Below are 27,507 nucleotides of genomic sequence, written 5' to 3' on the forward strand. Positions count from 1 at the left end.
GGAACAAGTTTGTATCGTTTGCTATGATACATTTGAAGCCATTTATCAATTGGCCGTATTGTGCAATGATTTAAGAATTGTTAGCAAAATTCATGGATTAATCAAATTAAACTTCAAACTTCATTGAAAAAAAATGGATGTGCCTCTATAAAAATAAACACCTTATGGACATTACAAAAGTTATTACGCCTATGCATTATCCTTTATTATTCAGACATTATTGCCTTATTATTTGTTTGTTTGTTATTTATTACTTATTATTTGCCCAACGACGTCGTGAGTGGCTAACTCACGAACCTTTTTATTTGTATTTATTTTTATCAAGTCAACATCAGACCTTCAGTTTGATTCCAAAGAATGGTTTAATTCTTGTTCGAGTTAAAATTGTATTGAAAACTTCTTTTTTTTTTAAAGAGAGCAAGTGCATTTCACTAAAGCGAAGTTTCGGAGCCAAAAAGGTTAAAATTAAGCGAAAGTGTCTGACACTATCAGAACAAAAATCCACACAACTGAATAAAAACCAGGCGATTATATGTTCTCGTCTTGAGCCGACACTTGCAAAGCAGCTCTCGCATGTGTGGTAAACCACCTCTAAAGTGTAATCCGAGGGTGTTTCTGTGCTACGGGGTAGGCTACCAAGAAAGCACTTAGCTGGTTCAACGCGATCCCTGCCTGCTGCTGCTCCGACAAAACCCGAGTGTCACCGACCCTGTCCGTCTGAGGTTCTGCGGCATGTGATCCGTGTGTGTATCACATGAATCACATGCAGAGGCGAGACCAAAGGCCGCACCAACAGAGGAGAGGTGGACTGCAGGAGGAACAGCAGGAAAAAGATACTAAATATTGTTTTTATTTATATATTCTATAAAGACATACGAGTTGATGGTGTCTGTATTTGCTAACATCTGTTGGTTACATTTAAAAACATGACATAAGTTTTATTGTCTTCAAGGTTACGGAGTGATAGGTGCTTCTTATTCAAGTTCTTAAAAGACAAAACAATACGCAAAGCAAACATTTACTTATCACACCTCTAGAATTATTATTATAAATATTAATATACAGTAGCCTATAATTTGATATTAAGCCATAAATTATTCGTTTTGTAGTGTGTGTGTGGTTTTTACACTACATGGTGCTATGTGTGTATACAATTATTCTCATGCTGATGTTCATGTTGTGACATCACTGTAAAGGCCCTGACACACCAAGCAGTCACCAGAGAACTCGCCGAGGCCGAGACTGTTGCGTCGGCGTGTTCTCCTGCGTCTTGGACATGTGTCGCACTGGAACACACCGCAAAGACTTCAGCCGAGCACGTACTAACTGCGCATGCGTGAGTGGCAATAACTCTCCTTACCAGCAGGCGGCGGTAGTGTGTATTCGTCATTCAAAAGAGGCAACAACCGGAAGACAGAGTAGAAGAACAGACTACGTGATAACATGGGATATAAACAAACAACAAATAGCGTGTGCATTCCATTTTCACTCTCGTCCATCGAAAACATGTTTTGTGCGGTACTGGAGCTATCAGCCATTGGAGTGTTGCTTGTGGAATACATTCTCAAGCAACCGTTTCTCCTCACGCACTGATTCGCTAGCTGTATAGCCAATCAGAGTGATTTCTTTGTCCGACTGCCTGTTGCCGACGCAAGGCCGATTCAACATGTTTAATCGGCCGTGCGTCGGCCATGAAAGGCAATAGTAAGGCCAAATAAGGCGTGTCACGGCCAACGGTGAAAACGGTCGATTTCATTAGTCGGACGACAAAGCGTGCCCTGTCGCCCAAACTCAATTTGGTGTGTCCCGCACCGTCGGCCGTGACAAGCCTTATTTGGCCTTTCATGGTCGTTTCGCCTCATGCACTGATTCGCTAGCTGTACAGCCAATCAGAGTGATTTCTTTGTCCGACTGCCTGTGGCCGACGCAAGGCTGATTCAACATGTTGAATCGGCCGTGCGTCGGCCATGAAAGGCAATAGTAAAGGCCAAATAAGGCGTGTCACGGCCGACGGTGAAAACGACCGATTTCGTTAGTCGGACGACGAAGCGTGCCCTGTCGCCCAAACTAAATTTGGTGTGTCCCGCACCATCGGCCGTGACACGCCTTATTTGGCCTTTCATGGCCGATTCAACGGCCATGTTGAATCGGCCATGGCCGGGCCAAATAAATCACTCTGATTGGCTGTTCAGCTAGCGAATCAGTGCATGAGAAGCGAAACGGAAGTGAGGGACGTAAACAAACGCTTTAAGAAGGCACAAAGAATGTCTTCCGCAAGCAACACTCCAATGGCTGATAGCTCCAGTACCGCACAAGACATGTTTTCGATGGACGAGAGTGAAAATGGAACGCACACGCTATTTGTTGTTTGTGTCACTACCCGATCCGTCCCCCTGCCCGATCTGTACTGCGCATGTGCGAGACTTATTTGTTATTATGAAAAATGTATAAAATAATGAAATTGTCTAATTAACACATTTAAAAACTATTTGGGTGCATATATGGTGTTTTTGCATATAAAAACATTATTTTGATGAAGATGTAATTAATGTCAAATTACAACATTTGCATAACCATATCAAATACATAGTCTTCCCTCTGTTCATCTTAAAATAAGTTTCACTGGTAAATGGGCTATGTCACTATCATGTATAAGCATAGAGTAAACTGCAAATATATCATCATCAGTACGCTTAGTAAGGTTCATAATCAAAAATATGTTTGCTCTTCCTCCACATGTGCCAAGGTGACTGTATATTTCGACAACCCATTACATCCATCAAAAGGAATTATCAGCTGCAGCCTCTGTGTTTTATCCTATCCGCAGTGTTACCAGACAACACAAACTAACAAGGTATTATAAATACTTGTGTCATACCTATCTTATATAGAGAGTTCAATTAAATATTGGCCTGCAAATGTTACAAAGGCTGGTGTTTATTACAGTGCCTATAGGGCGCTAGATTGCACGTTTTATGTCGCATCTTCCTCAGAGTTAAAAGACTGTAGCACTGAAAATACACAAATACAAGATGAACACTTTAAAGCAGTTCACTTCGCTCTATCTCAAAAATGTCTGCATTGTGCACCTGCATGTGCTTTAAAGTAAAAAATACTTTCAGTCATGGAGATGTAGAACGAAGAAAGCCTCGGATTTACAGTGAAGCAGACGCTTGAAGATGACATTAACAGCAAATGTTTTTGCCAGGATGAATAATGGATATGTATGGTACATTAATTGTATAATGTAAAGTGCTTGCAAACACTTTGTTTAAGTTGTAGCCTTTAACTATGTTGTTGTTGTTTTTTAGAACATAAACATAATAACATACATGTATAAACATTTAAATATCTAAAATGTGTTAAATCTGGGGCAGCCCAAAACCCAAATATGCGCTCAGCTTTACTCCACACATTTTGACATGTCATTGATAAAGTGGAAGTGTTGCCTGCAAAGCTAAACTCAGGGAATGAAAACCCTCCCACCACTTTGCGCTTTTTGCCCTACGTCACTTCCTACCTCCTCTCTCGCTTCCATCTTGCTCCCCGCATGTGTCTGCAGTTAGTTTACAGGTTAGTGAGGAGCTTTAAATACCTTATTCCCTGCACTGTTTCCCCCCGTTCCGACAGCAACAGGTAAACGAAAGCCTTTTCTGGCTAGATGGCTGAAATCCTCCAGGCTAACGTTACTGACGCAGTTTGTGTGAGAGGCCGTCCACTCAACAGGCTCACAGCTAGCTCAGAAGCTAGCTAAAGTTAGCCTACAAGTTCTCGCATTAAAGCTAAACCACACCTTGTTTCGGAGTAGTAGTTTGCTGAATTAGTCATCTAGTGTTATCTTAAACGTAATTGTCTTTGCCTGTGGTGTTTTTGGCTTATTTCTTAGTCTAACGCAGTGTTTTATTATGTGGCTGTCTTAGCTTGTTGTCCATAAAACAGACAACATAGAAGGGGAAGCATTGGCTTTTGAGTGTGTTGGCCCGTGTGTGTCGTTAAAGTAGTCATATCGTCACTTGTTTTCACATTTTTCATCATTTGGTTGCGATGTATTTTCGAAGTAATCGCTACATTGCAGATATTGCTAAATGTGAGAGCTCATAACGTTTTTTTCATTTGTAGTATTTATGTTTTAAATGCATCTGATTTACTATTTTCATGTTTAGCATGACTGTTTTGCAAGGGTGTTATGAACACGATACAGTAATATTATAAAATGTAGTAGGCCTACATTCGCTGTAGCAATATGATCATGACAGTGAGACCTAAATACATGGTTATATGTACATGCTCTTCTTTGTTAATGTGCATGTGTGTTTGTCAAAAACTTCCAATAGGAAAGCCACATTTCTTTGTAGTGTTGTGCAATCTCCATTTGGCAATTATTTATTGCAACACCAGTCAAAGTGTCTCATTTTCATGGCTTTGCAGTCTGACATTAGTACAGCCTGTATGGTTTGCTTTGTGTCTTGATGCCTGCTTTTTTGACATATTTTCATCTTTTACCCCTTACACGTTTATCTTTCTTGACCATGATGTAATATTTACAAAATATTAAATGTGGCGGTAATACTTATGTGAATCATCAAACATCCAAAGTGTGTTTTAAAAGTGTGTTAAACTTAGAGGCTGTGAGTATACAGATACACCTAAATAAACTAATGTTATTTATTTTCTTCTTTTTCAGATGAAAGAATCAATTATGAATCAAGAAAAACTAGCTAAACTACAGGCACAAGTCCGCATCGGCGGCAAGGTAAGTGAAACTCAAACATCATAGGTTCCATGAAGTAATACATTTTGTGCAAAGCACTGTCTGCTGTTTCTTAATGTGTTCAGTCATGCTTACTTTGAGCTTGGTGCCAAAACTGTTACAAATGCAGCCTAAAACGTATTGAAACATAAATGATGCTTGGAGGTTTACTTATACATATTCATAATATGTTTGTATGAATGTCCCCACAGGGCAGTGCTCGCAGAAAGAAGAAGGTTGTACACAGAACGGCCACCGCAGATGACAAGAAGCTTCAGTTCTCCTTGAAGAAACTTGGTGTCAACAACATTTCTGGGATTGAGGAGGTAAGCATGACTTTTCATCCCACTGTGATTTAAGATGACTGTTTCAGGGCTGCCTGTTGGGCTGCCTGTTGTTGTTTGTTTGTTTTTAACAGTGTAACTCTTTGGTCCGTTACAGGTTAACATGTTTACAAATCAAGGAACAGTCATCCACTTCAACAATCCCAAAGTGCAGGCCTCCCTGGCAGCCAACACCTTCACCATCACGGGCCACGCTGAGACCAAGCAGCTGACGGAGATGCTGCCGGGCATCCTGAACCAGCTGGGAGCCGACAGCCTGACGAGCCTCCGGAGACTCGCCGAGGCTCTGCCCAAACAGGGTCAGTAACCTACTATACTAAAACCTGTACAGGTGATGCAAGATTAGGAACTGTGGTGTAATTGTTTTCAAACTCGTTTAACCATCTGGGACTCACTGGGCCATATACAAGTCCAAAAACCATGCCCTCTTTACACTGTCATAACTTTGCAATGGTTTATGCTAGTGGCATGCCTTTTCTCCCTCTTAAACTAGTGAACAATGCTAAACGACCCTTTTTCCGAACCGCCTTTGTTCCATAAAAGCCATTTAGCTGTGTATAAAATAATTGAGTTGTAAAAGATGTGAAGACTCACCCTATTTGCATGTTGGATTTGCTTAGTCAATCTGTATGTGAAACATACATTTTTGTTAGTGACCTTTTCTGAATCGAACACTCCTATTTGCTCCATTGGATGTCACACACGGATCCAAACTGTTTATACACACTTTCAGAGGAGTGTGATGATTCTGGGAATGTACTGCTAAAATGACAATTTCTACGGAGAAACATAAAGGTATACAAATAAAGAAAGGTCTTAACGTGGGTCTCGCAGGGTTAAAGAGATTCTTTCCTTTTGGATTCAGTCATGATTGTTTCATTACATTACATGTTACTTGTTAGATGCTTTTATCCAAAGCGACTTACATACTCAATACTAGGGATCGACCGATATGGCTTTTTCAAGGCCGATACCGATCATTAGTAATCAAGGAGACCGATAGCCGATATACATTTGCATTAAAATCAGAAAATCTTTGTGTCAAAATGTAGAATAACACAACTTCTATGAAACTTCTTTTTATGTTTAACCCTCCGGTATCATTCGATTTCACTACGCAAATTAGTCATTCGAGACAAAAATGTCCACTGCAAAATACTTTGATAAAAACATTATATTAAAAGGTTTTTTTCACAACATTTTTGGGTTCAATCTTTAAAGCAACTTCCGCCCTAATAGAAAATACCAAAAATGTAATCATTTTCAGGATTTTAACCCTTTAAATGCCATTTTGAAAACATGAAACTGCTGTTTTTTTTCATGATGAAAACAGAGAAAATGAGTTATTTTCCAAAATATACATATCTGGTGACTGGCTCTTTTTTTTTTTATAACAGTCTTGGATATGTCAAAGATTAGCAGAAAATAGTTTTTTTGCGTTATTAGTTTTTGCACAAAAAAGTTACATATTAGTCATTTGGGACAAAAATGTCCATTTCCAAAAACTGCTCTAAAATTACAACAGACTAATATATTTTTTTACTTTTTGGGGTTAAATCTTTCAATCATCTTAATTCCTGATCAAAAATACCAAATGTTAAATTATGTTCAGGATTTTAACCCTTGAACTGCCAGTTTGAAAACATGAATTTGCGTTTTCTATGAAAAACATGCACAAAAAGACAGTTATTTTCCATATAATAAATGTTGGGGGGGGTTTATATTGGAGGAAAATAGTTCAATCTGTCCTTTTTACTGTATATCACCAGATGTGACATTTTACCATTGGTGTGTGTGTGTGTGTGTGTGTGTGTGTGTGTGTGTGTGTGTGTGTGTGTGTGTGTGTGTGTGTGTGGCAAGTCGCAGTTTTCGCCTCATATCTTTCTTTCTCTCATTCCCAAACTCATACGCACTCGTACATATTAAACCTCCTTATACCTTGTGTGTGAGAATGAGACAGGACTAAGTGTGCTCTCATGGCGTTTTGTTTTTCATTTGTGCTGTTTCATGTGTCTTAGAGGTAAACAGATGTATGATATTGACCCAGCTTGACCTCGATGTTTTGAATTGTTTGGAACTTCAAAATCCTTTCATAATGTCTCTTTAGCAAACAGACATACACAGCGATGCATACACTCCTTGAATTAAATAAAAACACCTGGCTGCAAAGCCAAAGCTTCAAATATGTGTAGTTTTGCTGGATGGTCATTTCTTTCCTGTGATACGCAACAAGCAGTAAGATGGAGAGGAGCTTCTCTGTGGGACAAGTCTCATGCAGCCCGTAACTTCAGCTGCAGGACTCATCCTCTGAAACAGAAACACCCTGAGAAGGAGAATCTGGTGTGGATCTGAACTGTGCTTGAAAGGAGTCAGCACAAGGATAAAACACTTTTTTGCCAAACAGTTCATTTATCGGATGGGGGCAGAGAAGAAGGAACAATTCTGCCCCGAATCCCACGTTGATACAGAGGAATCGATGAGGTCCTTTGCTGAGGAGGTTGAGGAGCTGCAGAGGAGCTGCTGAGGAACAACACGATGGTGATGAGGTTGAGATGTATGAAGGACTACAAAACCTTTTAGATGGAAAAAGCCTGATGTTCACTAAAGTGCTTAGTGAGCTCCTCCTCAATCACACCACAAAGGGGACGATAGCACCAGAGGTTGCCCCAGGAGTAACAAGAATATTCGTTGCGCCGCCACGTGAAGCCATGTTTAGAGAAATAATCAGATGTTTGTTGTGGAGTCTGATCGTTCTTCGTCCGACCCTTCCCCTGAAAGTGGAGAGGACACAGAGGATCCCATCCCGTAGCTGCGCTACATTCCTCTGCACTATCCTATCCAATGTTTGCGCAAACATCTGTGGCATCAACATCCCTCCAGTTTGCCACCGAACGTCCCCCCTGCAGGTGTGTCATGTCCACAATACTGCTGATGATCTCAGGGGTAAAGAATAAATCAAAGAAGGATTCCACTTCATGAATTTGTATTTATGCCACTCGTAATGGCATAACGCGTGGGCCCTGAAACAAAACCTCTGGCAGCAGGAATGTAGCGCGGCGTTTCCTCGTGAGAGGGAAACCAGATTTGAAAATGTTTTGATGTCCACCCATGATGGACACGATCCTCCGGATAGGATAGTGCAGAGGCATGTAGTGCAGCTACGGGATGGGATCCTCTGTGTCCTCTCCACTTTCAGGGGAAGGGTCAGATGAAGAAGGATCAGACTCCACTACAAACTCCACATCAGATTCTCCTTCTCATGTTTTGGCAAAAAAGTGTTTTATCCTTGTGCTGACTCCTTTCAAGCACAGTTCAGATCCACACCAGATTCTCCTTCTCAGGGTGTTTCTGTTTCAGAGGATGAGTCCTGCAGCTGAAGTTACGGGCTGCATGAGACCTTTTGTCCCACAGAGAAGCTCCTCTTCATCTTACTGCTTGTTTTTTTCGTATCACAGGAATGAAATGACCAGCTAACCAAACTACACATATTTGAAGCTTTGGCTTTGCAGCCAGGTGTTTTTATTTACTTCAAGGAGTGCATGTAGGGCTATGTATGTCTGTTTGACATTATCAAAGGACTTAGAAGTTCCAAACAATTCAAAACATCGAGGGCAAGCTGGGTCAATATCATACATCTGTTTACCTCTAAGACACATGAAACGGCACAAATGAAAAAACAAAACGCCATGAGAGCACACTTAGTCTTGTCTCATTCTCAAACACAATCGCTCACACACACACAAGGTATAAGGAGGTTTAATATGTACGAGTGTGTATGAGTTTGGGAATGAGGGAGTGAGAGAAAAAGAGAGATAGAAAGAAAGATGAGGCGAAAACTGCGACTTGCTGTAAACCAAATCTACTGTACATTGTTGTCTCTGTACACACACACTGTACATCCAGACACACACACACATTTCTCAGCTGATACCACTCTTCCACATCCATACCAACACACCTACATCATATTAGTTGCATACATGGTACATACAATGGCTGTCAGGGCCCCATTATAAAACAGGCAAAGAAACCAAGATATGACAAGCATGTAATTCAACGGTAAAATGTCACATCTGGTGATATACAGTAAAAAGGACAAATTGAACTATTTTCTTCCAATATAAAACCCTGACATTACAAAATGCATGATTTTATACCGGTATGGCGGAGAGATCAAAAGATGTGGTTATAAAGGGAGTGGATGGGACACGAGTGGCTAATGTGAGTTTTTTGTTTAATCTGATTCTGTGCAAAAACTAATAATCCACCAAAATCAATGTTGTTGCTAATCTTTGACATATCCAAGACTGTGATCAAAAAACGACCCCCTCCAACATTCATTATATGGAAAATAACTGCCTTTTTGTGCATGTTTTTCATAGAAAACGCAAATTCATGTTTTCAAACTGGGAGTTAAAGGGTTAAAATCCTGAACATAAGCTAACATTTGGTATTTTTGATCAGGACTGAAGTTGATTAAAAGATTTAACCCCAAAAAGTTTTAAAAAATATTAATCTATTGTCATTTTAGAGCAATTTTTGGAAGTGGACATTTTTGTCCCGAATGACTAATGTGAGTTTTTTGTTTAATCTGATTTTGTGCAAAAACTAATAATCCACCAAAATCAATGTTGTTGCTCATCTTTGACATATCCAAGACTGTGATTAAAATTTTAAAAAAAGCCGACCCCCCCCCCCCAACATTTATTATATGGAAAAGAAGTGCCTTTTTGTGCATGTTTTTCATAGAAAACGCAAATTCATGTTTTCAAACTGAGAGTTAAAGGGTTAAAATCCTGAACATAAGTTAACATTTGGTATTTTTGATCAGGACTGAAGTTGATTGAAAGATTTAACCCCAAAAAGTTTTAAAAATATTAATCTATTGTCATTTTAGAGCAATTTTTGGAAGTGGACATTTTTGTCCCAAATGACTAATGTGAGTTTTTTGTTTAATCTGATTTTGTGCAAAAACTAATAATCCACCAAAATCAATGTTGTTGCTCATCTTTGACATATCCAAGACTGTGATTCAAATTTTAAAAAAGCCAACCCCCCCCCCCCCAACATTTATTATATGGAAAAGAAGTGCCTTTTTGTGCATGTTTTTCATAGAAAACGCAAATTCATGTTTTCAAACTGGCAGTTCAAGGGTTAAAATCCTGAACATAATTTAACATTTGGTATTTTTGATCAGGACTGAAGATTATTGAAAGATTTAACCCCAAAAAGTTAAAACAAATATTAATCTGTTGTCATTTTAGAGCAGTTTTTGGAAATGGACATTTTTGTCCCAAATGACTAATATGTAACTTTTTTGTGCAAAAAAACAATTTTCTGCTAATCTTTGACATATCCAAGACTGTTATAAAAAAAAAAAAAGAGCCAGTCACCAGATATGTATATTTTGGAAAATAACTAATTTTCTCTGTTTTCATCATGAAAAAAAACAGCGGTTTCATATTTTCAAAATGGCATTTGAAAGGGTCAAAATCCTGAAAATGATTACATTTTTGGTATTTTCTATTAGGGCGGAAGTTGCTTTAAGCCCCTGTCACACTGTCCCAAAATTGACACCCGATGGACACACGAATATGGAATTGTGAATTTCGCACGAAGATGGCCCCGAACCACACACGAAGGCAACATTTACATTACATTTAAGACATACAACTGCAACGAAAGTAACACAAACAATTATGTTAAAGTATTATGATACTGTACTGATATTTTCCGACTTTGTTCTTTACTTTCTCCGTCTTTATATGTAGAAGATATTAAGTTTTCTCCGTCATGTTGTTTCCATAGCAACAACAACTTCCTCGCCTTCAAAATAATATATTATATCCTTTTTAGTTTCACAGAACACAAATTGGGTTATTTATATAATATGTTTACATGATTTTGTTGTGCAATAAAACAACCAGATGGACACACGATAAAGGAAATGTTCAAATTCGGCTCTGATCGTAGCAACTTCGGGCCAAAGATTTTGCCACCGCTCACGAAGTTGCTGCCGGAGCCTGAGAAACTCCACCGGCGGTCATACGATGGCTTAAGATGCCCTCACGAATGCCTTAAGAAGGGCAAAATGGACACATGAAGTCAACATGAAAATGAACCTTCATGGTCCTTCGGCAATGCTTTGTGATGCCAAAGATGTTGCCACCGCTCCCGAAGTTGCTGCCGGAGCCTGAGAAACTCAACCGGCGGTCATACGATGGCTTAAGATACCCTCACGAATGGCCCGATTTTGTTACGATCAGAGCCGAATTTGAACATTTCCTTAATCGTGTGTCCATCGGGTGTCAATTTCGGAACAGTGTGACAGGGGCTTTAAAGATTGAACCCAAAAAAGTTGTGAAAAAAACCTTTTTATATAATGTTTTTATCAAAGTATTTTGCAGTGGACATTTTTGTCTCGAATGACTAATTTGCGTAGTCGATTTGTTACACAGTGAATTAAAGACCGATTTGAAAAATTGGAATTCCAAAATAGATCGAGAAAATAGCCGTGTTACAAAAAATTAGGCCATTTGCAACAACACAACCAAAGTTATTGCAAAATGAAAAGTGAAAAATGACCCATATGGACAAAAACGTCCACAGTGATACCGGAGGGTTAATGAACTTTTCAACATCTTAAAACTGGTTTCCTCTCTGTGACCCTGAGTAAAGTAAACGAAGTAAAACATAAAATAAAGACTACTAAAACTTGTTCTGAACTTCTGATATTTGAGTACCCCTTCAGCATAGGGGGATTGAGATGTTTATTGAACTACCTTGGATACACCACTCACTGCTGCTTGCCTCTGTCTGTGTCTGCGTTCTTCGCACCTGCCTGTAATCTGAGAAGGTCCCGCCTCGGAAAATCTCCAGTGTTGATTGACACTTCAGTAATAGCCTATCAGATAGTGCTGTGGGCGGGACATTGCTCGTGAACAGTGGTGACTGCAGCCAGAGAAACGGCCAGATCAGAGCCAAAGTTGTATCGGCAATTTGATTTTTTTTAAAAAGGCCGATACCAATAATCTGTAAAATGCGGAATATCGGCCTCGATAATCGGCCAGGCCGATAATCGGTCAATCCCTACTCAATACTGTGGGCATTCCCCACAGGAGCAATTTGGGGTGAAGTGTCTTGCCCAGAGACACAACGACATGCTGACTGCAATGGGGTTTGAACCTGTTTGAACCTCCCAACACCAACGCTCTACACGCCTCCTCGTTTTGTGGCCGTTTTAAACTGCTCTTCAAGCTTCTAACAGGTATTTTCTGTTCTTGCAGCTTCAGATGGAAGAGCGCCAATTGCAACAGTAGAAGAAGAGGATGAAGATGATGATGTTCCAGGTGAGTGCTTCAATGTCTCATTACACTAATCTCTCCATGCAACGTTAAAGATGTCAACACGTCTGAAGTAACGTGGTCCTCTTTAGGGCTGGGCGATATATCGAGTTTACACGATACATCGTGGATTGCACTACATGCGATGTCGTAAATGACCACATCGTGAACATCGAGTATTATGTTGTCAAATCAATTTCCCGCCGCGGCCAAAATGAGCTTTCCTTTCTCCCTCATAGACAGTCACACACGCAGGCACACACGCAGGCCCCGTCTAACTTGCACACACATTGCACACATGCACAGTGACAGAGAGCAGGGCTCGACATTATAAATGGCCCGCTGGCTCGGAAGCACTATTTAGACACCCCGGGCCAGCATAACGTACTTTCCACTTGCCCGCTCGGGCCACTAAAAATATTGCTAAAAATAAATAAAATTGTCCTGTGGTATTGGTATTTTGACAAGCAATCTTGTTAAATTGTTTCGTTTATTAGGCTACAACATAGCGTTTCGTGAGGCGGTTGTCGTTGTTGGGTGAAAAGCAAACAGCTGTTTACTGCGGAGCCAGCGCGAGCAGGCTCCCGTTTGCCCGTGAGCGCCGGGCAAAAAACTATCTTCAAATAAAAGAAAGTCACCGGAGGAGTGAAAGGAGATTGACAGGTAGCATGAGAAGAAGAGGGAGAGAAAGTTTCAGCCAGCTTGATCGATGGAGTTGTTTTCTAGTGGTGCAGTGACGCGTCCTAAAACCCTTTTATAATCTATCGATTAGATTTATGATTATAAAATTATAAAAGTAGGGTAGACATGTGGAGATTATCCGGCTGAACAAAACGTGCATTTATCAAACAGGTTTGTTTTCCACAGACGTTATTTCCAGCTATTTTCCAAAACCCTGTGGAGAAATCCCATTGCTTTTTTGTCGAGGGAACCAGCAGCTTACTTCCTGGTTTAGGACGCGTCACTGCACCTCTCAATATGATGCCTATATAAACAAGTTCTTCTGTCGGCTCTGTACATCAATGCCGACCTATGCTGACAACTAAGTGAAGAGTAGAAAATATAAAAGGTATTGGCTATAGGGAAATGTCCCAGCAGTTTAGGAGAATGAAGGTTCTAATCTAATCTAATACATAGCCATTACATGTCTAATTCCTGATAATGACAGGAAGACAGAAAGCGCATTATACTACTAATACTACTCATAATAATAGCAGACATTTTTGAACAATGACCACAATATCATTATTTTAATAAACCAAATATGAACAATTGAGAAAAATGAGGAAGAACTGATACTGATACAAGTAGTAATGTAGTTAGTGCATAAATTACTATTGCAACAAATGTGTTAATTTTCTTCATTATTAGTCGATTTTTTTAATGCAGACATATGTTGCAGGGACTACTAGAATCATCATACTGGCGTGACTGTAAACATCAAGGGGTTAAATAAAAAAAATGTATGGGTTTTAGAGGACATTTCAGAATATTGCGATATAGTCAGTAAATATCGCAATATCATTTAGAGACCATATCGCCCAGCCCTAGTCCTCTTACATCAAAGTCCTTTGCAGTCTTTTTATGGAGATACTCCTTCCCACTTGTCCATAATGGGGAAACACTGTTTTCTTTTCTCTCTGTTAAATAGCCATGGTCCATTTGTTTTCTTTTGGCTTGTGAAGGGGGTCAAATGAAGGGAATTCATCAATGACTTCAGATTAATGATGGTGCAATGTTTGAATCTCATGTTCATTGTTTATAAGATCTCAAGATTCAGTTTGCTTTTCTTTGTGAGGACAATAGGCCAAACACATGAGGTTGCCATTACTCAAATCTCAGCTTTTCCCAGGACTCCTCTCCCTGTAGCCTGGGCTCTCGCTAACGTAACAAACGATTACACATGTATTCAGCAATAGGGGCCTGATGGCACAGGGTTAACAGCCATCACCATCATGTTGTTATTGGAGTTAAGTTTCCTTTTTGTTCTCCCACTGAAGGAACATGTTTACTCAGACCTTTTGAATTGTTTCCATTTGAACCCTCGACCCTTTGAGCCAAAACGTTGAAAAGGCAGGTTTCTCACTTCTCCTGGAGTAATTGAAGCCAACCTTTTGATGCTTTATGCCATCATTTTCACAGCTGCTTTCAGAAGTTGTAAGGGCCTCATCTGTGCAGCACATTGTGGTCGATTTAAGAGAGGGGAAAGATTAGGCAAAAGAAAATTGGATTTCATTGCACCTAGTATCACATTTCAGATAAACACACTGTTCCTGAACTGTGCTCTGGTACCTTTGAGTCTTTGTGAATCTATTTACCTCGGAATTTGTGTCTTTTCAGACCTGGTGGAGAATTTTGATGAAGCATCCAAGGATGAAGCTAACTAGAGGAAACGGGACTCTCTGAAGTGTCAGAACTTGACAGGACCATGTGAGGCTCAAGGTGTTTTTTGTTGTTGTCTCTATTAAAGTGGAAGGTTAACGCTTACAGTTCTGTCAACTTTTAGCATTCTCTAAAATGTAACTCCTGAACAAAGTACTTGCCTACTCTGAAGTGCAATATTTTTGAGTAATTTTTCTAAATAGTACTCTTAAGTATTAAAACCGGGGGGGTAGCAGTATTAAAGCGTTAAAGCATTTTAGTCCTCATTCCACTTCTTCTTTTCCATCAGACTCTCCAAATGCTTGTTGTGCTCTGTGGTCTATTTAGTGAGAGATTGTGTGTAAAATGTTGTGTTTAAGGCTCCTGCTGTGCATCTTTTTCCTCTCTTAATGAACCTTGATCTTTGTGGCCTCGCTGAAACCAACATATCTGGAATAAACATTTGCTACTGTCAAAAGAAAAGTCTGCATTTTCTCTCACATTAAGTAACACTTACACAGTTGAAAAACAAAAGTTGCCCTGTTGTAAATTGGTCAGCCATTATTATATAACTCTATTTTAAATGAGTACAATGAGAAACTTACTGAGGTACTTTTGAAATAAGATTTAAAAATATTTCTGTGTATAGATCTTACCTATATGATAGCATTTATTTCTCTCACACTATAATTCTTTGTATATAAAAAATAGTTTTGGCATGTACATATTAAGATACATTATTCGTTTTCCTTTAGATGTTATAAGGCACTTTTAACTGTATTATCAAAGTGTTGAAATCAGTGTATATACATTGCTCCTAGATACAGAAGTCAACTACTAAATAAGTGTTATTTCCCCCATGACTGACAAATGCGGCTTTAACCATTAGATGCACGAGTGACTGGACCCTACACTCTTCCATAAGTGGGTCAAAAAGGACCCGTATTAGAGTAATGTGTTTTTATGCCATTTTTGTCATTTTGGTTAAGAAAAATCACGTGTATAATATTCAGTATTATAATTCCATAGAAAATGCATGCAGGTCATTTTTGACCCACTTATGGAAGCTTGGAGTAGTAATACAAAAACTACAATTTCTTAAAATTTGAATAGCATGATATCCAAAACATGTTTTTACTAGCTCCGAGCTAGGAGGGGGGGGCAAGAGACCAGGAGGTAAAATGGTTATTTGATTTTTCAAACCACTTTTATTCACAAAGCAAATAACCAAACGGACACATTGACACACATTGTCAGTTCAGACAACGACTGAAAATAAGATCCTCATTCTCCACAGAACACAAAGCATTCAGTCTTGCTTTAACCATCCGCTTGAAAATCAAAACTGCATCAGAATCCAATGATTCCGCAACTTTATTCCTCCTGCTGAGGTAAATGGCCATTTTAGCCTGCCCCAACAAAAAATTCAAAAGCCGACTTTCACTTTTGCTTCTGACTGTACCTACAACCCAAAATGAACATTGTCTTAGAAAAAACCACATTAAACAAAATCAACATCTGAGTGAGTAACTGAAAAAGACAAAGGAGTCGACCACATTCCGTAAAACAATGAAAAATGGTTTCCCTCTGTACACAGAAAGGACAGGCGTCAGACACTGTAGGGTTGATCACTGAAACAAACGCATTTACAGCTACCGCAGCGTGGAGAATCCTCCACTGGAGGTCCCCACCCCTCTTAGTCAGCGGAGGCTTGTAGAGCGCTCTCCACTCAGGCCTCTGAGCCTCAGTCAGGCCCAGATGGGCTCTCCACCGGGTGTCCACTCGCTCCTGGAGTCTGCTCTGATTCAGCACCTTTGTCACCAAATAATAAAATGTTTTGTTGGACATGGTGCTAAACTTAAAATCAGTAACATTGTCCAACTTTAACAAAAAACCCTCACAACTGAGGTCAGGAAAACATTGCATCTCTGGAAAAGAGTCATTGTCATTTGGAGACTTCAGTCCGTTACAGTGAGCAGCGATCAGCGCCAGCTCTGATTGGCTGAGTTGCTGTTTCCAGCTCTGCAGCAGGAGGCTGACCACCCGGACTGACCTGAGGCTCAGATGTGAGGCCAGGCCTGCAGCGTTGTCCAGACAGAGGCCACACACCTCCACCACCTGGCCCAGCGTGAGGATCCTCTCCTCACAGAGTCTCTGTTGTAGAGAAGGCCCTACTCCACACACAAACCGAGATCCACGGACCACCGGCTCTCTGAGGAGCCAGAACAGTGAGCCACAGCACTCTGGTCTCTCTTTTTTGAGTAGTCCCCACACCTTGAAGAGACCTCCATAGAAACCCGAGAGATTGTTCAGGCGTAATCCTTTTAGGTCCATTAGGAACAGCGACTCAGCCAGACCCAGCCCACCACAGCGTTCCAATAAGGCCCGAGGTACGGGTCTCCAGACCAGGTCAGCAGGTCCAGTCAGAAACCTCTGGACGAACCGGAGCCTGAAAGCAGCCCCTCTGCTTGCCAGGTGAACCAGGCCATGTCCCCCCTCCTCCTTTGGCAGGAACAGGACGCTCTGAGGGACCAAGTGCATGCGGTCCCAGAAGAAGTCCACCATGAGAGCCTGCACCCTGGACAGCAGGTTTACGGGTGGGTCGGTGCATGCCAGCCGGTGAGCCAGCATGGAGGAAACAAGGTTGTTTAAAATAAGGATACGCCCTTTAAAAGAAAGTTTGGGAAGGATCCACTTCCACTTCTTTAACCGGTCTTCCACTTTCTCTATAAGCCCGTCCCAGTTTTTCAAACAAAACGTGTCATCACCAAGATAAATACCCAGCTACTTTACCCCTGCCCTTTTCCAACCAAGGCCCCCAGGTAACAACAAGCTGTCAATACTGCCCTCTCCTACTGCTAAGGCCTCACTTTCCCCCCAGTTGACTCGAGCAGATGAGATTTTGCAAAAATTGCTCACAGTTAAAACATTGATGTGATCTTGTTTTTTAACAAAGAACATTATGTCATCCGCATACGCAGAAAATTAAAAAACATCCCTACAGCCAGGAAAAGAGAAACCCTGTAACTTTGACCTTAACCGGTGTTAAAAGGGCTCTATGGCCAGGGAGTAGAGCATCCCGGACAAAGAGCAGCCCTGTCGGACTCCTCTCTGAGCTTCAAAAGGAGCACACAAACTACCGTTTATCTTCAGTACACTCTCAATGTCCCTGTACAAGACCTGGATCTTGGCTATGAGACCAGAGCTGAACCCAAAAGCTTCCAGCGTCTGCCACAAGTACTGGTGTTCAACTCGGTCAAAAGCCTTTTCTTGGTCTAGAGAAATCAGACCAAGCTCACAGCCCAATGAACCGGAGAGATCCAAAACATCTCGAATTAGAGTCACGTTGTCAGTTATCAACCTGCTGGGTACAAAGTATGTCTGGTCTACGTGAATTACATACTCCATCACTTTTCTCAGTCTCGTCGCTAACACTTTGGAAAGCAGCTTGTAGTCGGTACAGAGTAGAGACACAGGACGCCAGTTCTTAATCTCCTGCAGGTCTCCTTTCTTAGGGAGGAGAGTGAGCACAGCTCTCCTGCAACTCAAAGGCAACCTCCCGTTACTAAGACTGTCTCTGAGCACACTCAGCAGGTCGTCACCTATAACCGGCCAGAGAGCCTTATAGAAGTCTGCACTCAGGCAGGCCGTCTATGCCAGGAGCCTTCCCACTCTGCATGCTCTGCAGGGCCTCTTGCAGCTCCTGGGCAGAGAGCTCCGCCTCCAGCTCAGCATGGTCCTCCTCAGGGACGTTAGGAAGGCCCTCATAGAACGACTGGGCCACCTCTGGCTCGGCCTGGAACTCTGTTTTGTAGAGCTCTTTGTAGAACTCCACAGCACACTGACGAATGTCGGCGGACTCCTGAAGCAGCTGCCCAGCATTGGATCGCAGGGAGTGCATCAGCCTCCTCTGACCATTCTTACGCTCTAGACCCAAGAAAAAGTGAGGGAGCATCCATTTTCAAGATGTTCTGAAACCGGGATCTGACCAGAGCATCCTGAGCAGAAAACCCCAGCAGGTCAGACAGAGCTGAGTTTTTACTTTTGAAAACGTCAACATGTTCTCGCTCTCCTGTGGAGTCTGCCAATCCCTGCAGCTCCACCACTTCTCTCTCCAGAGCTCCCAGAGATCTAGCCATGTCCTTTGTGACATTGAAAGTGTACTGCAGGCAAAGCTGCTTGATCTTCACTTTACCTACATCCCACCACTGCTGAAGAGAATTGTACTCACTCTTAAATAAACGGTAGTTTTCCCAAAATAATTTAAAAACATTTTTAAAGTGGTTGTCGGCCAACAGAGAAGCATTAAAGTGCCAATACGCACTATTACACTTGATGATGATTAATAAAAACTGAGACTTGTACGAGGGAATGGTCAGAGATTCCCACTGGACTGATGGAGCAGCTTCTGCTTACATTAATGTGATGATTAAAAACATAGACACGATCACAGATCCAGAGACCCAGACCAAAGCAACAGCACCACACTGACTACTCGAGAAGAGGAAGAAAATGGAGAAGGACTATAGATGAGAGTAACAAATGCGTCACTTCCGGGCAAAAATAACGGCTCCGCCCACTTTTGGGGGAAAACAATGCTGTCAGTTGAACGGCGGTCAATACAAATTCTGAAGTTTTTGCCAATCCGATCAGAAATGTAAGAAAACCGGAGATTTTTGGATCTTCAAGGAGCCCGATTCCAATGGCCAGACAGGCAAACAATTGCATTAAGCCATTAGAAATAGACGATCGGGCTCGATATATGGTTAAATATAGCAGTAGGCTATCGATTTTCATAGATGAGAGTAACATCTACGTCACTTTACGGCCCCGCCCACTTTTGGGGGAAACAACGGCTATCATTTGAATGACGATCGAGCCTGAAGCCACAGAGATCTTCTGTTACTGTCCTTTCTTCTAAGAGGAAGTACAGAAACACGCAACTCTGGATTTGTTTTAATGTTTGAGGTGCAATAAATGACACAGCAGCTTTTTGGCATGATAAAACTATTATTTTCCCGCCCTACTCATGAGAGTAACAGCTGGAGAAATTACAGCCTCGCCTACTGATTTTAATTTAACCATATATCAAGACCGATTACCAATGATCGAATGTAATTGTTTGCCTGACTGGCCATCGTAATCGAGCTCTTTGAAGATCCAAAAATCCACGGTTTTCAAAAAAAATTGATCGGATGGGCAAAAACTTCAGAATTTGTATTGACCGCCATTCAAATGACAGCGTCGTTTTCCCCCAAAAGTGGGCGGGGACGTAATTTTTGCCCGGAAGTGATGTAGGTGTTACTCTCATCTATAAGGTAAACTACTAAATTCTCAGAGTCAGACATCGCATGTAATCTAATACTCTAAATTTCACCCGCCACAAATGTTCGCTTCTTCTTCTTCGGTGTAAATTGTCTGTTGGCAAACCAGTTGAATTCTTCTCTCGGTTTTTTGGCGGATTGCAAACAACTTTAAGGAGCATACCGCCACCTACTGTACATGAGTGTGAATCATCATATCATCTCATGGACGTATCTATGATCTAATCCAAAAATAAATAAAAACAACAATCTATGATCTTTCCTGACCTAAAGTTAGATAATTTTACCTACCCCAGTTGCACTAAAGGTAAACAGTGCCTTTCTGGTAGCTCTTTCTCCCTCTCCTTTTGTTCCCAAAATACCAACCACATTCCATTCCCTCTCTGCCTCTAAAACGTTATCCTTTAGTTTTTCTCTTTCAGCTTTAACTCCACAGTTCCTACACTTGTCACTATTTCCCCGTACCATTCAATGCTGTGTGATTTATTCTGAGTCTAGCTATCATCATTTCCTCCCTTCTGTTTCTTTCTTTATAAATATTTGTCTGCTGGCATACCAGCAGACCAGCATTTATCTATCACCAGCTTATGTTAGTATTAAATATACAATGTATTATGGTAACAATCAAAATAAAGACATTGTTTAGTGTTCGCAACAGTATTTTTATTTAATAAATTATACTTAATACAATAATATTACAAAAAAAACCTACATCTAAATAAATATATCATCTAAAATAGATGCATTTGATTTAAAAATAACAAATATAATTCAAAATGTAAACAGCAACAAAGAAATTATAAACATTCTTTTTCTTGTTAATATCCATTATCTTCTCTGTTATGTTTTTTCCGGTCTTTGCCAATCTGGCCAGCATTGGTCCTCCACGTCTTTCTCGTACAGCCACCGCTTGAAGCAAACTGAAAATAAGAAACAATGTTTTAACAAATTGTATTCAATTATGTAATCATAGAACTGCAAACAGAATAGCTGTAACTTTAACAAAATAAATAACTGAGTTACCTCCAATCATTAACCCATGTTTGTATCATTGAGTTAATTCCGTGTGTTGCTGCTAGCATACATAATACCTGACCTGGAAATGTTACTCGTGGATGGGGCTACAGAGCTACTAGAAAGACAGTGGAACCCGGTGCATTCCTCCGTCTGAATGTGGTGCACTTTTGCTAAATGTTTAGACAAATAGCTCGTGTTACCGTCCTTACATGCTAAACTCTTATTGCACTTTTGGCAACAAGCATTTTCCACCTCAAGACCAAGCCACCAGGAAGTGCGCCGGACTCTGAGGAAAATATTTGTTGTGTCCAAACAGCGGTACTACAATTTCCTTATCAGTCTGTGACGTCGACCGGCCCAGAAATGCTTTTTCCCCTTGACTAACATTGGGAAAGAGACGTCTGTAAATCTGTGGATAATTATTTTTTGAAACTACCGTAATTTTCTGACTATAAGCCGCGCCTTTTTCCCTCTTTTTCGACACTGCGGTTTATATAACGGTGCGGCTAATCTATGGATTTTTACAGCTAACGGCCAACACCTTTAACTCTATGGGCTCTATGGCCGGTCCGCGGACCCCCACCTTTAAGCGGTGGGTTCCAGCAGGAAAAGCTGGAGGCCGGAAAAGAGTGAGACAGGTAGCGCGCAAAAGTAAAAGTGGAACCGAGAGTGGTATGTCGCTGCTGCGGCTTATATTCAGGTGCGGCTTATAGTCCGAAAATTACGGTAAATAAACTACCCAGTATGAACTATTGTATAACCCTCGAATCATTAAGTCCTTAAAGTTGTAAAATGCACTAAAAGCCGAATCTAGATTTATTCTCTCTCTCCATTCTTTCTAGTGAGCCGAGAGTGTGTCCTCGGGGGGCGGGGCTTAAGGGGCGCATGCTCTGAGCGCACATACGGGTTCTTCTGCTTTGACAGCCAGGCATGACGGGTAATCTGTGACGTTTCGCTCTCTCAAAAGTTGGGCCATTTTGACTTCATGCGCCAATGAGCAGCTCTCATAGGAAAGAACGAGACCCCTCCTCCGACGCTGTATCCAGTTCTCATTATACATCCATGCTCAAGACGGGTAACATAACTACCCTCGGGGGGCTTAGTTCTCTCCGCCATGTGTTTGTGTGCGCTCGCGCGTGTGTGTGTTGCATGCATGCATGTATGTATTAGGTTCTGTGTGTAATCTGCCCCAACCCCTCGCACACCGACAGGGGAGAGAGATCTCTCGTCTGGATTGGAAAGATCGAAAATAAATCATAGACGCACTTTGTAGTCTTATTGCTTATTAGAAACGGAGTTGGCGACAGTAAGACTGCGATATAATACATATGGCATCTATTTTTTAAATGTCTCCAGTACCGATAAAAAGATTGATAACTTTGGACGTTAAAGAGCAACTTCCAGGTTAAAGACACCTGTGAATAAATGTGTAGGAAAATGATGAATACACTAGATTTTCAAAAAAATATACAGAAATATACACTACAGTGACATCTGGCGTCGTTTTTGTAAGAAATGTTCACTTCCGCATTAAAAAAGCCTCTTCACGTGACCTCCCGTGTGTGACGTAACACGGGGGACACAAGGGGGAGAGCGGCCGGTGTAACGTATTAATAAACATGGATCCCAATGCTAGTTTCGACACAGAAGAAGTTGAACATGAATATTCGAATGCATATGACGGACCACAACCTTATAATTATGAGCCTGCTAGCCTGCAAGAGACCAGGAGCAGCCAAGGATTAGAAGAAATAACAGCCATCAGAGAGAAATTGAGCTGTGGTGTGAGGAGAACCAGTGGAGAACTGGGCAGCTATCTTGGTGAGTGACCGGCGTTAGCTACAGAATGTTAGCTAACGTCACACCACAACATTATAAAGTTAGCTATCATATATCAGGCTATAACTAAAGCAGCATTGATAATATAGTAACGTTACTTGCAGGACTGTTGATACTGATCCATAACAGAAACTAATGCGCAAGTATCAGCCGTATCTCGCGTTAACTAATGCAACTCCATACTACGGTGCTGTGTACCGGAGGAGAGACGCGAGATACGGCTGATACTTGACGATCTGGCGGAGAAAGGTTGTGGAGCTTCCGTTGATATGCCGTTGTAAATGGCTTGATGGAAAGCAGGTGTGTAGCAGGTGAGTGGAGGTTGAGCCAGGAGTGACATATCCAGTCTCTGATAGTGTTACGTTATTATGAGAGTACTCCGTTTGATTCGGAAATTGTATATATTTATATAAATATATATATATGTGTGTGTCCGCATCTGTAGCCTGTTATATATATACCGTAATTTTCGGACTATAAGGCGCACCTGAATATAAGCCGCAGCAGCGGCATACCACTCTCGGTTCCACTTTTACTTTTGCGCGCTACCTGTCTCACTCTTTTCCGGCCTCCAGCTTTTCCTGCTGGAACCCGCCGCTTAAAGGTGGGGGTCCGCGGACCGGCCATAGAGCCCATAGAGTTAAAGGTGTTGGCCGTTAGCTGTAAAAATCCATAGATTAGCCGCACCGTTATATAAGCCGCAGCGTCGAAAAATAGGGAAAAAGGCGCGGCTTATAGTCAGAAAATTACGGTATATAAACGTGCATTCTGGAATGTTTGAGACGGAGAAGAATGAGGAAGTGGAAACGGAGGAGCTGAGAGCAGCGGAAAAAATCATTATACCGCACTGTGAATGAATTAAAAGTAAATATCTAAGTCGTCATGAACACATCTGTCCATCAGACAGAGGGCTGCTGTGCCTCCTGTCATCATTAATGGACGTCTCTTTAAAATGAACGCTCAGAGGAGAGGAGTTCTCATCTCTCTAACCGCCTGCTGCTTCCCCTCCTCTCTCCTCGGTTCCCCTCCTCGGCTCCTCCGCTCGCATCTCCTGTGGGCGGGACTAAGTCTCGAGGATCGGAGTTAGAGAAATGAGAAAGGGCCCAGGTCTTACGGTGCCGTGTACCGGAGGGGAGAGAGAGAGCAGCGAAGGGGGGGGGGGGGGGAAGAGCGAAGTAATACGGTTTCCTGATAAAGCTGTGGAGAGTATGTGCTGCAGGGAGGTGGATGCACAACGCATCCGGGAACGAACGGCTGGTATTTGTGCAACCTGCACAAACACAATACTGCACCATGATTACAAATGGTGAAATACAATGTAAAACTACCGAAAAATACCAGCTCCTTAAAACACAACCGCTCTACTAAACGCAACTACTAACTATACCCGCGGTCAGAGAGCGGAGATGTGTCCCCTGTGTGATGTAATATGACGCGTTTGACGTATGACCTTAAAAAAAAGCCGTTTTTAAGAGCAGAGCTCAAAATTGCTCATTTCCCTCTGAATTCCTGCCCTTATGTCTCGTAAAACATATCAAATCCTGCATTCACTTTTTTAATTGTAATTTTCAAGCAAGTTTAAGCATAAATGTAGAAAAAAAAAAAACCTGCAAGATGCTCTTTAACGGTACCACGGTCTTTAATAATTCAGCCCCGGGGCCCCGTTAATACTGGGGCTCGGTACCCATCCCTAGTTTTAATTATTAAATCATCAATATTACATTTCCAACAACCAAGTACTTGGTGTCTCAAAAAGAGCAAGTGGCTAGTGCTGCTAAGAACATACCTGGTGATGGTGATGATGGTGGCTCTTCGCTGCAGGATCTGGTCGATGTCCTCGTAGCAGAAGCGATTGTTCTCGTCCATGATGGCGGTGTAGGCTCCTTTCCTCAGCAGGTCCTCGATCTCCTTCTTGGAGAACTGCTGGACCGGCTAAAGGCGACGCAGAGAGACATTTACACAAGTGGATTTAGAAAACTCTTTTCGAAAATAAACTAAGCGTACTGCAACAGTGACTGACCCAAAAATGATTTTCTTTTTCTCACCCCGTTGTTGTTGCCTTCTTTGTTCCCACTCATGCTCTGCAGGACAGCACGGTCCAGCCCGAGCTTCAGACTAGCTTTATCCAGCATTTCCCTCTCATAGTTTCTAGTGATCAGACGGTACACCTTCACCGCCTTAGACTGGCCAAAACGATGACACCGAGCTTGAGCCTGAAATAAAAAATTAAAAGAGGGGTCAAAACAGCATCATGTGCAGCTGCTGTTCAACGTCTTTAAGCATTAAATGGGAAAATATATACTTAAAGAACCGAGGGAATAAACGGAAAGACTGTTGTTGTAGCCCTATTGAACTATCTTTAGGACAGACAGAGCAGATATATATATATCGTACCTGCAGGTCATTTTGAGGGTTCCAGTCAGAGTCGAATATCACACAGGTGTCTGCAGCAGTGAGGTTCACAAGCTCTTGATCAGGTGTTTGATGTGGGCTGAAATGATCCTTTCTGCAGCGATAAATAAAGAAAACAAAGAAGACATTATTAATAATAGTAATGATGGTAACAACAATAATATTAGTATAACTATTTATATAGCACTTACACAATAATTGCGAAGTGATTCTCACAACAAAAATAAAGAACAAAACAATATCAACAATAAAAAAACTAATTATTATAGGAATGTTAAGATACAAAGAAATTATAAACATTCTAAGAGGCCGACAAAAGGGAGACTCAATGGCTCTTGATGACATCAATGAGCAGTCCCAAAACATGCTGCTGTATAAAAAGAAATAGGTCCTGATTTCTTATATTTAGTGTTGGATGATTTGTTGTATTGATTGCTGATAGATGTTGAGATATGTTTTACAATTAAAACAAAAAAGATTATTGTAATTGGAATCAAAAAGTTTACAAATCATAGTTTTAATAAAATGACTAGCAATATAGGATTTATTCAACAGCGGTAAAGCATTAAGTTGCTAAATTAACGTACACTGAACTGTAAAACTTACCACTATTTAGGAAAGGACCTGATCAGAAGGATTGACTAGTAAGACAGCAAAGAGGTGGAGGAGGTCTCTGTCATGTACAACCACTGGTAGATGTTACACCTGAAAGAAAGATAAGGAAATAAGAGAAGACAGGAGGACAAACATCCTCTTAAGTAAAAGACCAAATCATGTCAAGCTTTACATCTTTCAGTCTTTACAATGCACTGTTGGAATTTACATTCCAAAGGCTAAATTCAAACTCAATACCATAAATAATTGGGTACCAAAGTGCTTTACCTGATAGAACATAAAAACAATAACTTACTTTTGGCATTCAAATGTATTAGAATCTCACCTTTTTCCTGGATGTCAGGAAGGCGTTCCCTTCAAGTCCACAACCAGTCATAGGAGTTCAAATGCAAAGCCTGAACGATGACAAGATCGAGACTTACATTTTACAAGATAAGTAATACCAGAGCAGTGTGTACGACATGCAGAGAACAGATCAAATCCCCTGACAGACTCACACTCTTTGGTGATGTCCTCATCTGTTAATGAAGTTTCATTTTTAGCAGCAAAGTAACATTACTCAAGGTATATGTTGGACCCAACTCATGTACAGTATGTTTTGCATCTCCTCAACAATGGTCTGTATAGTTGAGTAGAAACAAACTGTCCCTAGAGTTTCAGGTAGATTAACAAATAAACGTTTGCAATGAAGCACAAAACCCCTCTTTGTATTAAGCTAGCTGCCACAGAAAGTACAGCTTAACATGCTAACCTGGTAGAGTTAGCTAACTTCATGTCCAACTAAAAACCTCTAACGTGCATTACATTGACGATTTTAAACACAACTTAACTCTCTCAACTTGTAAAATAACGTTAATTTAACATACCCTTAAATAACTACATCACGTTTTTCAGGGGCAACACAAACTGCAGAAAACGTTAGCTGCTAACTCTTGTTAGCTAAGACAGCTAGCTCGTAACAATAGCCTCCTAGCAAACTTAAGGTTACGTTAACATTAACTTAACGTTGTAAGAAAGCAAAACGAACCTTCGAGAAATATTTTACTCTCACTCAGGTGTAATTGTGTAGCGTTGCTTACCTCCAGAAGGACTTTTAGCTGTTTCCTGGTAGAGACTAGAGAGATCTGTCAGAGCGGTTGCTCTCAGAAGAGCAGCATTGGGCGGACCAGATAAGACCAGAGTTAAGACAAGTTAAGCACCAGAAAAGCACAAGAATGCTTCTTGAACCGGTTTGGTTTATTGGCAGTTTGCATACCACTTAAGTGTACTTGAGTGTGAAACAAAAGCTATTGAGTCAGTGTTGTGGTGCTGTTGCTTTGGTCTGGATCTGTGAGCTAACCACGCCCCGTTCATTTGCATATAAGGAATGTAAATGTGTCATCATGAAATACAAGTCACCTGAAATAAATAAATGCGTCATTATGAAATACAAGTCTCTTGAAATAAATAAATATGTATTTAAATGTACATGTATACATATTTATTGCCTCATTTATTTATTT

General features: G+C 41.0%; 2 protein-coding genes across 3 annotated transcripts; one reads left to right on the forward strand and one right to left on the reverse strand.

The window, feature by feature from the left end:
- The first annotated feature begins 3,485 nt into the window (after window positions 1–3,485).
- btf3 (basic transcription factor 3) lies at window positions 3,486–15,281 on the forward strand. 2 transcript variants are annotated; one of them, XM_079656660.1, is made up of 6 exons: window positions 3,486–3,573; window positions 4,685–4,753; window positions 4,963–5,076; window positions 5,192–5,393; window positions 12,381–12,443; window positions 14,778–15,281. In XM_079656660.1, the coding sequence occupies exons 2-6, from the start codon at window positions 4,685–4,687 to the stop codon at window positions 14,822–14,824; spliced, it is 495 nt and encodes a 164-aa protein (XP_079512786.1). In that variant the 5' UTR covers window positions 3,486–3,573; the 3' UTR covers window positions 14,825–15,281. The 2 variants fall into 2 exon arrangements, with proteins under 2 accessions (XP_079512786.1, XP_079512787.1); XM_079656661.1 differs by having other exon boundaries at window positions 3,512–3,636.
- Window positions 15,282–20,766: 5,485 nt separating this feature from the next.
- Window positions 20,767–27,407, reverse strand: LOC307025190 (chromodomain-helicase-DNA-binding protein 8-like). Its single transcript, XM_079659803.1, has 7 exons — window positions 27,085–27,407; window positions 26,331–26,400; window positions 25,997–26,095; window positions 25,373–25,484; window positions 25,024–25,191; window positions 24,765–24,910; window positions 20,767–21,042 (listed from the first exon to the last, which is right to left on the reverse strand). Exons 5-7 carry the CDS (start codon window positions 25,108–25,110, stop codon window positions 20,874–20,876), a joined length of 402 nt encoding a protein of 133 aa, XP_079515929.1. The 5' UTR covers window positions 25,111–25,191; window positions 25,373–25,484; window positions 25,997–26,095; window positions 26,331–26,400; window positions 27,085–27,407; the 3' UTR covers window positions 20,767–20,873.
- Between the last annotated feature and the right edge of the window lie 100 nt (window positions 27,408–27,507).

The sequence above is a fragment of the Notothenia rossii genome (assembly GCF_949606895.1).
Source record: "Notothenia rossii genome assembly, chromosome: 11".
Taxonomy (NCBI): Eukaryota; Metazoa; Chordata; class Actinopteri; order Perciformes; family Nototheniidae; genus Notothenia; species Notothenia rossii.